General features: G+C 39.3%; 1 protein-coding gene across 1 annotated transcript in view; it reads right to left on the bottom strand.

Annotated features, from left to right (window-relative positions):
• snd1 (staphylococcal nuclease and tudor domain containing 1) overlaps positions 1-14,483 on the bottom strand; it is a 746,083-nt gene that overhangs the window by 69,319 nt on the left and 662,281 nt on the right. Inside the window, exon 19 of the mRNA XM_052034288.1 lies at positions 12,094-12,217. Coding sequence (XP_051890248.1) covers positions 12,094-12,217 — 124 coding nt within the window. The remainder of the gene's footprint in view (positions 1-12,093; positions 12,218-14,483) is intronic.

The raw sequence follows: 14,483 nt of genomic DNA, 5'->3' as shown, positions 1-14,483 counted from the left end.
AGCCAAAATGCTTGGAGTTCAGGTCCTGATAAGCATTACATGATTATTAGTCTTTCTTCTATATTAAGAAGCCCATGTATAAGGCAAAGCATTAAGAATGTAAACTGTAGTAGGGTATGGAGAGAAATAGATAGGGGACTGAAACAGCAAGTTTTTAATTTAATTTATTTATTTTCCAGGATCTGGCCATCACTGGCATGTCCAGAATTTATTGACCAGCTCTAACTGCCCTTGAGAAGGTGGTGGTGGTGAAGCATCTCTTTGAACTACTGCAATCTTCTGGTGAAGGTAGTCCCACAGTATTGTTGAGTACAGTGATATGTTTCTAAGTCAGGTGCAACTTGGAGGGGAACCTGCAAGTGGTGGCACTCCCATGTACCTGCTGTCCTTATCTTTCTTGGTGGTAGAGGTTGTAGGTTGGGAAGTACTGTTGGAGATCCTTGGGTGAGTATCTGCAGTGCCTTTTATAGATAGTGTACACTGGTGGGAGTGAATTAATGTTTAGGGTGGTCGATGGAGCACCAATCAAGCAGGCTGATTTATCTTGGATGGTATTCAGCTTTTTGAGAGTCGTTGGCAGTTTATTCACCCAGGCAAGTGGAGAGTATTCCATCACTCTTCTGATTTATGTCTTACAGACTCTGGGGAGTCAGAATGTGAGGCATTTTCAAAGAATACCCAGTAACTAACCTTCTGGTCTAGTTGAGTTTCTGATCAACAGTGGCTCTCAGGACATTGATGGTGGGAAAAGTGGTGATGCTAATGCTATTGGATGTCATTGGTAGATGGCTAGTTTTCTGATGTCATTGCTTGGCAGATCTGTGGTGCAAATATTACCTGCTACATATTGGCTCTGACATGAATGTTGTCTAGCCCTTGTTGTGTGCAGGCAAGGGCTGCTTCATTTGCTGAGGACTGGGAATTGAATATTGTATAATCAATGGAGATCATCCCCACCCCTGACCTTATGATGAAAGGAAGGCTCTTGATGAAGTAGCTGAAGATGGCTGGGCTTAGGACATTGAGGAACTCGTGCAGTGGGCTGGGATGACTGACCTCCAATACCATAACCAGCTTTCTTTTGTGTGAGATGTGACTCCAACCACTAGAGTGTTTTCCCTTTCATGGCCATTGAGTTCAGTTTCACTACAGATCCTTGATGCCAGACTCAGTCAAATGTGTCTTGATTTCAAGGGCTGTCACTCAACCTTCAGCTTTTAGAAACACTAACTGGACAATTCAAAAGAAAATTACATAGTGAACTGCTCTCACATGGAATGCACTGCCTGAAAGAGTGGTGAAAGCCAGTGACTTTTATGGAATCAATCTTAATGGGCAATGTCAAGACAAGCTTGGATAAATACTTGAAAGGAGAATAAATTATTGAGCTAACAGGAAAGGAAGAGAGTGCGATTAATTGTTCTTTCAAAAGTATGCACAGGGACATTAGGCAGAATGGCTTCCTTGTGTGCAGAACACACAAGAAAATAGGAGTAGGGGTAGACCACCTAGCCCTTGAATTTGCCCCACCATTCAATATAATCATGGCTGATCTCCCTCAGGCATCAACTCCTCTTCTGTGCCAGTCCTCCAGAGCTGTAAATTTCCCAAATGCGTTGACCAAGCTCTAAGTCAATAATGACTATTCAGATCTCTTCCATAACGAAGCAGCGGGTAAAAATAATAGGCAGTGTCAACAAAATATCAACCTTGTTAGTAATAAAACATGGAACAAGGAAAGAACACTCACTTTAATAGACAGTAAATTTTTCTAATTAATCACCTGAGGATGGTGACTAACTACGGCTAAAAACTTTCAGAAGAAAACTTGGACATTGGAAGAAAAGCTCCAGGACGAATATTTTAATTATCAGTGAACCTTGGCCACGCATACCATAGACATTGATCCAATGGTAATAGAATCACAAAGTCCCAACATCGACTTGAACAGATGCTCTCGTAACTAAACAGAAAAGTCATCTCCTTCCTTTGTGTATGTTACATTCACAATAATATTTTGAACAATAATATTTTTTCTTTGAGAAACAAAATCATTAGTTCAAATTCTGCACTTTAATTTTGTATTAAGCTTTGGGAAGCTCTGGTTTCTTTGAGCACTTAAAAAAATAATTCTGGGATTAATGCTTGTTATTTTCTTGATTCATCCCAACATACATATTGATCTAATGAAAACAAAATTGGGAATAAGGGGTCAGCTACTTAAGATGAAGGAGGAATTTCTTCTCTCAGCAAGTTGCAAAACTATGAAATTCACTACCCCAAAGGACAGTAAAGGCTAAGTCATTGAATATATTCAAGGCCTGATAGATTTGTGGTCTATGGGGGACTCTGGGGTTATGGAGAACAGGCAGTAGACTGGAGCCAAGCCCAAGACCAGATCAGCCATGACCTTATTAAATGGTGACTGAAGCTTGAGGGGCAACGTGGCTCTCCTGCTCTTAGTTCTTCGGTTGTCATATTTTAAAATGAGGTGTGTCAATAGAAGTGCTGCACTAATGGCAGCAAATGAAACTGCCATCAACAGAGAGTTTAATGATCTCACCATTGCTAAATCCCCCAGTGACAACTCTGGGCTGGGGTGTGGGATGGTGGGGGTCTCTGCTGAACAGAAACTTATATGGACCAGCACTTAGCTACTGTGGCCCCAACAGCGCATCAGAACCTTGTGTATCCTGGGCTTACACCTCCTGACTCTGCATATCCTTTCCACTATTTACAAGGTGCAAATAACAAGTGTAATGGATATCTAGATGAGAGACAGAAAAGCTAACCCCCTCGAGAGGAAATTAGATCCCTTAAATGGCAACTAATCTTTCACCCTAAAAAACTTACTCCACTTACAGTGCAGCATTTGTTGCAGTGTGCTTCATATCAAAATACACTGCAACAATTAGAAAAGATTTCTTCAACAGCACCTCCAAAACCGACAGGACAAAGACAACATGTGCATAGGAACATCATCTTCTGCAGGGTCCCTTCTCAATTGCACATTACTATGACTTGGTAATATATCATCATTAGTTTCATTACCACTGTGTTTAATTCATTGGATTCCTACCCAATAACTTTTTGGGAGTGCCTTCATCATATTGGTTCAAACCAATGATTCGCCACAATCTTCTCAAGAGTACCTAAGGATGGACAGTAAATGTTGGCCTTACCAGTGCCCTCTTCTTCTCCCCTTACATTTTCCAAATGAATAAAAGGTTAAAAAGTTGTTTTTTTTGTAGCCAACTCCCCTCTAGATGCACTCGTGTACTTTATCATATCAGTGAGGGCATTAATGGCTGAGATCCCATTTAATCCCTCTTTCTACCTGTACACTGAGAATTTAATCTGCATTACTATATGCTCTGTCATGTGAAATGCTTCCACTAGTCAACCCATCTGCTTAACCAAAGTGATGCATTTCCACTTGTGGTGGAAGCTAAAACCAGAAAAATATCACTCATGGGATATTTGCTTGTCAAAACACATTTATATCAGCACATGGTTCGTCACATAGAGAAAGTCAAGTTGTGGAATAAACTTTGGATTACATTACAGAATTATTCAGCAAATGAGATAAGCATTTAGTTCATCAAGCCAATGTTCACTCTCTGAAAGAGCTACTACTTCATGGTTGAAAGTCAGTGGGCAAACGGAGGAGTGAACTTAAGACAATTATCAGTGGAATAAAAGCATTAGCCAAACAAATGGAACTAATGGACTGGACCTGATTGATTGGGCCCCTAGAGTCTTAAATGGCTGCAAAGATAGTGGATGCATTGGTTGTGATCTTCTAAAAATAGCCAGATTCTGGGAAGGTCTAAGCGGATTGGAAAACCACAAGTGTAATGACATTATTCAAGAAAGGAAGGAGATAGAAAACAGGTTATTATAGGACAGTTTACTTAAGATCTGTCATTGAGAACAACTAGAATTTATTATTAAGGAAGTAGTAGCAGGACATTTAGAAAATCATATTTTACCTTATGCAGCATTATTTTATGAAACAAAATGGTTCTATGAAACGAAAGTCATGTTTGACAAATTTATTGTAGTGTTTGTGAGGATGGAAGTAGCAAAGTCATTAAAGGGGAACAAGTGTATTTTGATCTCCAAAAGACTTTCAATTAGATATCACATAAAAGGCGAATGGCAAGATAGGAACATGGCATTGGGAGTAGCATGTAAGTGGGTTAGAGAATTGGCTAACTCACTGAAAACAGTCAGAATAAATGGGTTATTTTAAAATATGGTATGGACGACTTTACTCAATTTAGCCAAAGTGGACTGAAAATAGCTACGAGAAGATAAGTCAGACTTAAAGCAATAGAAGGCATTCAACTGCCAAATCTGGACTCCCCAAGGCAAAAATGGAAAGCTTACATCAAACACTAATACAGGAGACAACCTGGAAGAGCATAGAAAACGTAGGAGTGAAATAAAATAAAAAAAGCAAAGCGTATGAACACACATTGGCATATGTGGGTAAAGTTCTTAACAAATATTTTGCAATTGTCTTCATGAGAGAAGTGGATGATACTGATATTGTAGTTAAAATTAAGGAATGTGAAATGTTGAATGGGATAATTATTGGAAAAGAGGAAGCTTTTGAAAATGGTTAAATCACCAGAACAAGATGAAATACACACTAGGCAGCTGGATGAAATAAGGCAGGAAATTGCAGAAGCTCTGACTACAATATTTCAAACCTTCCTGGCTACAGGAATGGTGCTACAAGATTGGAGGACTGCCAACATTATAGCATTCTTTATAAAGGGAGGAAAAGATAAAGTAATTTCATGGCAGATAGTTTAATTCCTGTGGTAAGAAAATTATTGGAATACATCCTAAGGGACTATATAAATCATCATTTAGAAAGACACAGATCAATCTGGGTCAGTGACTATGGATTTGTTAAGGAAGGCTGTGTCTGACTAGATGGACTTCTTTGAGTAACAAAAAAGGTTGGTGAGGGCAGTGTATTTGATATAGTTTACACAGAGTTTAGCAAGACTTTTGACAAGGTTCCAGGTGGTAGGTGGGTTGAAAAAGCTTAAGGACATAGATACAAGGGAGAATATCAAATTGGATCCAAAGTTGGCTTAGTGGTATGAAGGAAAGGATAACGATTGATGGGTGTTTTTGTGACTAGAAAGCCGGACTCAATTCTTAGTTCCTTGGATTTTGTAATACACGTTAATGATTTAGACCTAAACGCAAGGGGGCATAATAAAGGAATCTGCAGATGGAATAAAAACAGGTGTGTAATTGATGCTGAAGAAGAAAGCTATAGAATTCAAGAAGGTACAGATGGTCTGATCAGTTGGACAGAAAAATGGCAAGTGTAATTTAATCTACAGAAGCATGAGGTAATCAAGGGATGGGAATATACAATAAATAGAAGGATATTGAGTGGTTTTGAGGACTAGGGGGAGCATGGAGTGTATGTCAACAAATCCATTAAGAGAGCAGGAAAGGTCAATAAGGTGAGAAAAAGGCATATGGAATGCTTTTGTTTATTAGCTGTGGCACAGAACAAAACAGCATGGATGTTATGCTAGAACTTGAGTATTATGTACACTTCTAGTCACCACATTATAGGAAATGTCTGATTGTACTGGAGATTTACAAAAATGTTGCCAGGATTGGAAAATTGTAGCTATGGGGAAATATTAGATAAGTGACAGTTGCTTTCTTTGGGCAAAGACAAGAGCTAAGGGGGAGACAGCTGAGGGATATGAAATTACGAGTAAATATGAAGAAAGGATCTTCATGGATCAGAAGTGCAATGAGGATTTTTTTTACCCAGAGGATAATTAAGGTTTGGAGCTCATTGCCTGAAAGGGTGATACTGGCAGAAACCTTCGCCACTTTTAAAAAGCACTTGGATGTACCTGTACTTAAAGAGCCATGTCTTGCAAGTCTACAAACTTAGTGCTAAAAGGAGGGATGAGGTTAGGTAACTCTTTTCCAAAAGGCACAGACACAGTAGTGTGAATAGCTGCCTTCTCCACATTCTACATGCCATAGTGGATGGGTGAGTGGGATTGGAAGATGGGGGCAAACTTTAGCTTCTGAAGGGCACACTAAGCACAAAGAGAAAATTCAGAAACATTCCTACTCGCAATTGGTTTCCTGTGATTACTGTCTAATGTACATTTTCTACTGTCAGCTCAAAACTGGAGTAGGCTCAGAGGTGAAAGCTCTGAGTGAGAAATCCGAATACGTGTAGTGGGACGATATTGAAGTCAGCAAAGACCACAGGATAAAATACCATGACAGCACCTTCAGGATAAGGAAGGGGGAAACTGCAAAGTCAACAGCTTATATTTATATTACAATATGCTTTCAACTAAAAAAAGCTTCAAGACACTATGTAGATCTTTGTAAGGAAAATTGGTGCCAAGCCAGGAAATATCTGAAAGCTGGTCATACACGCAGTTCCCTGCAGTGCAAATTACCACTTTTTACCATTGTGTCTAGTGGAAGATACTAGTAAACACCAATTGCTACTGTAAAAGGAGGACACGGCAAGATCTATCTCCCAACTCATCGCAGATTTAGGTTGGGAGCCAGGAAGTTAAAACAAAATTCATTCCAATTGGGAAAGTTCTCCAATTAATCGAGACTAATGCTAACTAACCAGTATGCCACAGTACAGCAAGGACAGGAGCAGATAGTTACGAACATATAAATTAGGAGCAGGAGCAGGCCATTCAGCCCCTCAAGCCCGTTCTGCCATTTAATAAGACCATGCCTGATCTGTTTGTAACATCAAGTTTTATCTGCTTTAACTACTCACCTCTTGCTTATACCAACTATCTACCACTTCATTAAAAATATTCAAAGACACTACTTACATCACCTCAAGAAAGAGAGTTCCAAAAGCTCATGATCCTCAAAAAAAAATCACCTCATCTTTGTTTTTAAATTTATTTTTAAATTGTGACCCCTAGTTCTAGACTCTCCCACAAGGGAAAGCATTCTTTCCATATTTATCCTGTCAAGACCCCTCGGGGTTACACGTCTCAATTAAGTCACTTCTCACTCTTCTGAACTCTAGCAAATATCAACCTAGCTTGTTCAACCATTCTTCATAAGATAAGCCACCCAATCTAGGTATCAGTCTGGTAAACCTTTTCTAAATTATCTTAAAAGTTGGAAACTGTACATGCTTTATTCTACACATATAATGTTCAGACACACACACAATGATGCTTTTGAAGTGAAGCTGCTAATGTGATTTACGGAAACCCACAGCAGCCATGGGCATATATCAGACAGGTCCCAAAGAGAACAATGAGATAAACTGTTCAAATAATCTTTTTTGATAATAATTAGTGACGGATTAATATTGACAAGGATAAGGATGGAAATCTCTTGAGTCTTCTTCAAATGATGGTATTGGTTCTTTTACATTCACTATAAAAGCACATGGGTGCATTAACATTCCCATCCAAGGATGTCAGTGCGATACTTCCACAGTATTTTGCTGTGATGTTGGTCCAGATCATCAGCCTTCAGTGGCACATGAATCCACAGCGTACTGAGAGGCAAGGATGCTACTGTTAAGTCAAGATTATTTTTTATGTTTGCAGCTATTAATTTTAAACATGCATCCTCTGAGGTGGATAAGAAATGATAATTGAACACATTTTCAGTTAAATGCAAAACTGCTTCATTTGGGTTAGCACATTTAAACAATATTTGTTGTTGGCTAGGGAAGGAATGAAAGTTTGGAGTTTGGATAATAGAAGAATTCCTGTTTTCTGAAAAGTACCTTGAAATCTGTAAAGTCTACCAAAACGAAACAGAAAGGCATTGTTAAATATCTGCCTACCCCACTCTCACCCACCCTATCTACCCCCCTACCTCCAAAATACACAACGTAATTACAGGTGATCCTGCTTTACAGGCAGGGTTTGGTTTGTGCTCCTAGAAAATGTGAAGTCACGTCATCTGCACATACGTCAAGAAACGTGAGTTGAAACAATAAATTCTGTATTTATTTACCTTAGTTCACATAAATTTCATGAGAGCGAATTTCATCCTGTATCTCAAAATTTTGGGTTGTGATTTGTGAATTCTGTAAGGGCAAATCTCAGTCACCTTAATGTAATGCAGGGTTTGCCTGTACTGAGTTAAAATAAAATACTCTGGAAGCATTCAGTAAGCCAAACAGCATCTGAGGGGATAGGAAAGAGAAGTTAAAGTGGAAGTGCAGCAGACTCTCCAACATCTTTGTCTTCTAACACTGCTATAAGATTGCCTAGTGTAAGTTTGAGGAGCAGCACCTCACCTTCTGTCTGGATATGTTGATGCACCAAGGACTCAGTATTGAGCTTAGCAATTTAGTAACCATTCTACTTTTTTTGCTCTCTTTCCACAGACGTGGTTGTACCTTTCTGTTTCAATTACCTCTTATTTCCTTTCCAATCTCCAACTGCTGCTTTTTATAATAATTGTCACCTTGACGAATTTAGTCTGTACCTTACATTAACATTTCTTTTATTCTCTCTACCCTATTCCCTCTGTGCAACTCAACATGCTGGTTTTCTCAATTTTCCAGTTCCGATGCGGTGTCCATGACCAAAAACGGTGAAGTTGTTTTTCTCACCAGTGCTGCTGCCTGACCTGCTGAATGCTTCCAGTATTCTCTGCTTCAGAATTCCAGCATCTGCAGCTTTTTTTTGCTAACTTTTGTTATTAGTATTGTTGTGTTGTTGTTGCTTTTTTTTGTTAGTATTGAACTAATGTATTGGCTAGGATTACATGCTCAAATCCTGATGCCAAACACAAAACCACAACCTTAAGAGGCACGAGTAGTGCTAATTGAACAAAGCTAAAATCTTGTGGTTGGGTTTCATCCCCGATCTACATGGAGTTAAATAATCTCCACTACAGAGTGACTGTATATTTTGTGAAGAACTCAATGTCCACTAAGTGAAGGAGGGAAAATTAATGAAGTTTCCCATCCCAGTTGCCTTCTGATGACTTCGTTGGGAAAGCAGAATTGAGGTGAGAAGAACTCAGCTATCAATGCTCAGTTATTAGGGTGAACACATGATGACTGATTCATAGGGAAATGAACAAGAGGGCTATGATTCCAACTTAATCGTATCCTGTTAAGAGTCAGCATCTTAAGAAGAGCACCGAGGAAGGGTATGTTGGGAATGAAAAAAGCAAAGGCTGATGTAACATAGAAGGGTCCAAGCATGGAGACCTGTGTGGTTGCTAATGACAACAAATGGGCAAATGGTAAAGTGTGCAATGTCCTGGTAAGTTTCATCAATAAATGTACAATTTATAAATTCCTATTAATGCAATGGACACATTTTTGCTCCACTCCCTCCTCACCTCTTCCACCAACATACTTTTTGGATTGTACACTGCTGCAAATCAGCATGCACATCCTTAATAGGGGAAGCAGCCTGTGTGCTCCAAGTGTTTGACCTATACAGAGCCACATGGGAGAATCAGGGAGAGGCCAAGATAGTCAGAAGTTCAGGCTGGAGATGAGAGACAGATGGTATTGGCCTTTTAACAGTCAGTCCAATTATGCCAATAGAGCAGTGCTTCTAAGGCAGTCTCAACTAAAATCTTATCACAGGCTCTTTGCTCATATCATTACAGTATTTTCTGTACAAAAAAGTCTCTTTTCCTTTCCTCTTTTCTTGAAGGAGTTGTTGAAGAAGTCCATTGTGGCTGTGACTCCAAAGATGATCTCTGGGAACATGCCTGTATTTGAAGACTAGACAGTAATTGTCGGCATTTTTGCCAAAATCTAACCCCATTCTGTTTTCAATAGATAGTATTTTGGGTTGAGAATCAAGAGTTAAAGCCTATTGGTAAAATCTCAAAAGAGACCACAAAACTCATTTAAAATTAGTGACTGAACGTGGGATCTTCTACCTGGTATGATCTGGTGCCACACTGTACATCTTCTATACAAACTATTAGGGGAGCCTGATGAGCATGTTGTTGATATTCTGAATGCAGAGGTCAAACTGAAACATGAAGTTATGAACAAGCTTTTTTACATGGAAATGTTAAATTGCAGCTAATCATACAGGTTTGGTGAAGGGTTGGGATCACTTCAGTTGAGAGATTACAAAAATACATCAGATATAAAGAGTGTTGCCAGAACAAAGGGAAATAGTATTTTGGGGATATTACCAATAATCTCCAGAAAAATAAAGAGGGAACATGGGTTAGGACATCTCTTTGCTACAACGTCAATCCTGGGAGTAGATATATTAGGACCGATTGTGCGATTTTGCGCTGCCAGTAGACAGCAGAGTAATCTAAGAAATTGTGGTGTCTGTTAAAATGAATGGACAGAAATTGGCAACACAATATTGATTACCTGACAGCAAATAAAATTCCCTACTGGCACTGCTAAAGTGAAAATGATCCCTACCATCAAGATTTTCTGCTTTTCTGCTACCATAACAATGAACCTTCTGTCTCAGTGACATCACGAAATTTAAGATCATAGATTAGTAGAACGAACTTAAACACAATGAGCCAGGCCATCTGGAAACAATGGCTCTAAAATAAATTTAGGAGAATCAGGGGACTTAGATCTGCTTTCCCAATCTTTTCTCTCTCTGGGGGGGTTTTCCTCACTTCATATCAAGGATTGCTGCAGAGTAAATGATAGAGGTGATTGCCATGGTTATCTAACAACTGTTGTATTGTTGTATCACATGACTACCAGTCTCAGAGTGTGAGCTGAATGAACCATAGTCTTTCTTCAAATCACCCTTCTCATGTTCCCCAGATGGTGGCAAGGAGTGACCAAGAATCCAATAAATGTGCAACTACTTCAATTAAGCTCTATTCAATAAGATGCATGCACTTCATTGAAAAATATTCAGAGAAATAATATACTAATCTTAGTGCTTCAAATAGGCATTTTAAAATGGTAAAAGCATTCCTGATAACCCAGTTCTGAAAACTGAACAATCTGAATGGATGTCAAGCTAATCAATTTTTGCTCTTTTTGCTCCCATCAGCCATTAGCCTCCTTTCAGTGATGCAGATATCTATGGTTCTATTAACCGTCTTTTGTCTCATAGCTGGAATGTATTCAGATTGTGAAAAACTCTGAATAAAACCCCGTCCTTTCTCTTGGGTTATTATAATTTGTGAAACCTTGCTATGTGCAAACATTGATATTTTGGCTTCTTTAACCAAGTTAAACTGCATATTCAAAGCAAAACATTTGAAATGTTTGAAAGATGCTTAGGAGATATGATAAGATGCTAAACATTTGGCAGTATCCACCTGATATCCATGGATATAGATATTAAGCAGGTTTTTGCCTAGCAAAACAACTTTAAATTAGCCTTAGGCAATTCTCTCATAACACAGAGAACAGGCTCACAGGTGTTTAAATAAAGAAAGTTAGATCTCTAAAAACTGGATCTCTTCAGGACTTCAGTATTTTATTGGCTATAACATGGCTTGGAGTGTCTCAAGGTTGTGAAAGGCACAACATAAATGTATCTTCCTTTCAAGACCTTAATTTCTGCAATTCCCTCCCCAATCTCTCTACTTTTACCTGTCCCTTGAAAGTTATGTCAACTTCTAAACATTTCCTGATCTGGTTTGCTGTCGAACATTATTTGATAGGATATCCTGTGAAGTGCCCTGGGTCTTTTACTATGTTCAGGGCTTCACATGAGTGCAAGTTGTTGGTAGTCCTTCTGAATCAGAGTCATCATATTACCACACTAAATGCACATGCTGGCCAAAGTGTCAATCAATCTGTACATGTGCAGGTCCCTGTGGAATGGATGCATTTACAGGAAGGCTGGCTGTGCATCACAAAGTCAAATACAGGAAGATACTGCAGTTGATTGACACTCTCCAGACTTGCAGACTGCATTGTAGGGACAGTTGTAAATCAGAAGAGAGGGCAGAACAAACTTGAATGAAAGAACATTTTTCATACTTGCTGGTAAGGTGTTGCTCTTGAACTGAATATGATTTGTTTTTGAATACTACAGCCTGTCAGAGGAAACTGACCACTTTGCTCTTTTTGTATAAAGACGTGATTTTAATGCAATTTCTCTTTACCATTCTCCATCGATAAACTTGGCAATGCAGTAGTCTCCTCGGCGGGGTGAATAGGAGCCCTCTAAAGGTGGATGAGCTGCTATCTCGCTCCTCATGCTCTCCATTAATTTCTCCAGCTGAGTACCTGCAAGGAAGAACAGAGCAAAGGATAATTAAATTTAAATTTTCACACTGACATCTTAATTAACACCTTGCCATAACCTTAGAGCATTCCAGCAAGGGTTATGCACAGCAAAAAAGTGTTGGTGAGGAATAGTCAGTGAATGAAACACCATAGAAAAAACTAAGAAGCAACCCTGCTGTCAAGACAAAAAAAATGGATTTTTGACTAAAATATTTCTCATCAAAAATTATATTCTAACTTACATTTTTTCTGGAAAATCAGAAATATTGTGCGTTTTATTCTGAAGTCAAAGTCAATGAGGAAGAAAATTATGGATATTCTAAATCATTTTGCAGATTGGACTGCTGGTGCTTTTACTTTAAATCCAACTGATTTTGATTTCAAAATAAATGTATGCAAAACCTCAAAGAGGCTGAAGGAATAATTTGCTGTATGTGGCAAGAAGAAAACTAGAATTTACAAATTGATTGCTTCACATAGGAACTATGGATAGAAAAATAAGTAGCTTAAGTGTCCCGAAATTCCTCTTCCTGGATACTAAAACTGATACAGCCCATGCTGGCTCTTTAAAACTATTCAAATTACTCCCTTTCATTGCCCTTTCCCAATGGCTCTTCAGTATTCTTCTCCATTACCTATTGCATTGTCCTTTGAAAATTAGTGTCAAATCTGCTTCTATCACCCTGTCTGATGGTGTATTTCAGATAATAACTATATACTTTTTTCTCGTGTCATCTCCGCTTCTTTTGTCCATTACATTAAAGTTATGAAGCTTCTGTCAATAAAAAGTTATTTTTTAAATCTTTATCAAAGCCTTTCATGATTTTGACATTGCTTTTAAACCTCCCCTTATTTTTCCTGTTCTTATGAAGAGAACATTGCTGGCTTCTCTTTCCATACAAGTCTTCATCCCTACTGTTAAGTAAATTTCTTCCGGACCTTTTCCGTTGGAGAGGTCTTTGCTAAAGCATATTTTCCATGATTTAGGAAGTATATTTTGATCACCAACCATTGTACCCACCATCTTGATGGACAGAATAAAGCCAGATTGTGAGTTCCTCTACCCAGTTAGGCACCTCGGACTCCAATTTCCCCTTTCTTCATTGAAGGGTACTGAGACTACGTCTAATTCCCCAATCACCATTCTAGAGGAGAATGTTAATCAAACTTGTAAACAACATGTCAATACATCCTGGCAGCACAGTTTCCCTTTTCATCATCTGCTGGGAGAGTCTCTGTTTTGTGAATTTTCTTTTAAATCCAAAGAACATTTTGCTATCTTCAATTACTGTTTTGTGCTCATAAGGAAGTTCTGATGACAACTGTTTTTGCCACAAACACAATGAAGATATGCATATTGCACAACATAAAAAGAACACACACATGCTTCCACTTCAAGACAAGAGCAACACACAAAATGCTGGAGGAACTCAGTGGGTCAGGCAGCATCTATGGAGGGAAATAGACAGTCAACATTTTGGGTCAAGGCCATTCATCAGGACTAGAAAGAGGGGAGAAGTCAGTATAAAAGGGTGGGGGGGAGAGGAGGTGGAGCAAGAGCTGGTGGGTGATAGGTGGACCCAGTTGACGGAGGGGGGGGGGGGGGGGGGGGGGGAGGAGAGTGGGAATGGTGCAAGCAGCTGGGAGGTGATAGGTGGAAGTGACAAAGGGCTGAAGAAGATGGAATCTGATAGGAGAGGACAGTGGACCATGGAATAAAAGGAGGCGGGGAGGGGAATCAGAGGGAGGCATATGTGGGTGATGGGCAGATCAAGAGAGCGGGGAGGGGAAAGAGAAGGGGTGATGGGGCCGGTGGGATAAGGGAAAAAAGGGGGACAGAGGGGATTGGTTTCAAGAGAAGAGCTATTTTTCCTGTGTAGATGGGAATATAAATTCGCAACCTGATCCATTAATGCGCTCCCAAGCTCTGCGCTCCACAAATGTGTTGAGAGCAGTATGTTTCCTGACATAAGCCACTGAGCTAACCTGCTGGCAGCAGATTATGTTTTGCTACTGACTCCAGCATCTGCAGTTGCTTGCATCTCCAGGTTGTTTTCCTGTTGTTTCCAGAGACATAAATCTAAAATATGTATCCTTTTTGCTTCAGGCTATGGGCAGGTTTAGTAAGTAATCCCCTCCCTGTCCAGTCCAAATAAGAGACACTTTTCCAAACTGTACAAATAATCTGCAGCAACATGGAAACATATGAGGGGTTACAAAGGGTGCTTTTGGACTACAACTTTCCAATAGTACCAGTCTCTGAGGA

This window comes from Pristis pectinata, chromosome 19 (assembly GCF_009764475.1).
Source record: "Pristis pectinata isolate sPriPec2 chromosome 19, sPriPec2.1.pri, whole genome shotgun sequence".
Taxonomy (NCBI): Eukaryota; Metazoa; Chordata; class Chondrichthyes; order Rhinopristiformes; family Pristidae; genus Pristis; species Pristis pectinata.
Note: the sequence above shows the minus strand (reverse complement) of the source record. Positions and strands in the feature narration are given on the sequence as shown.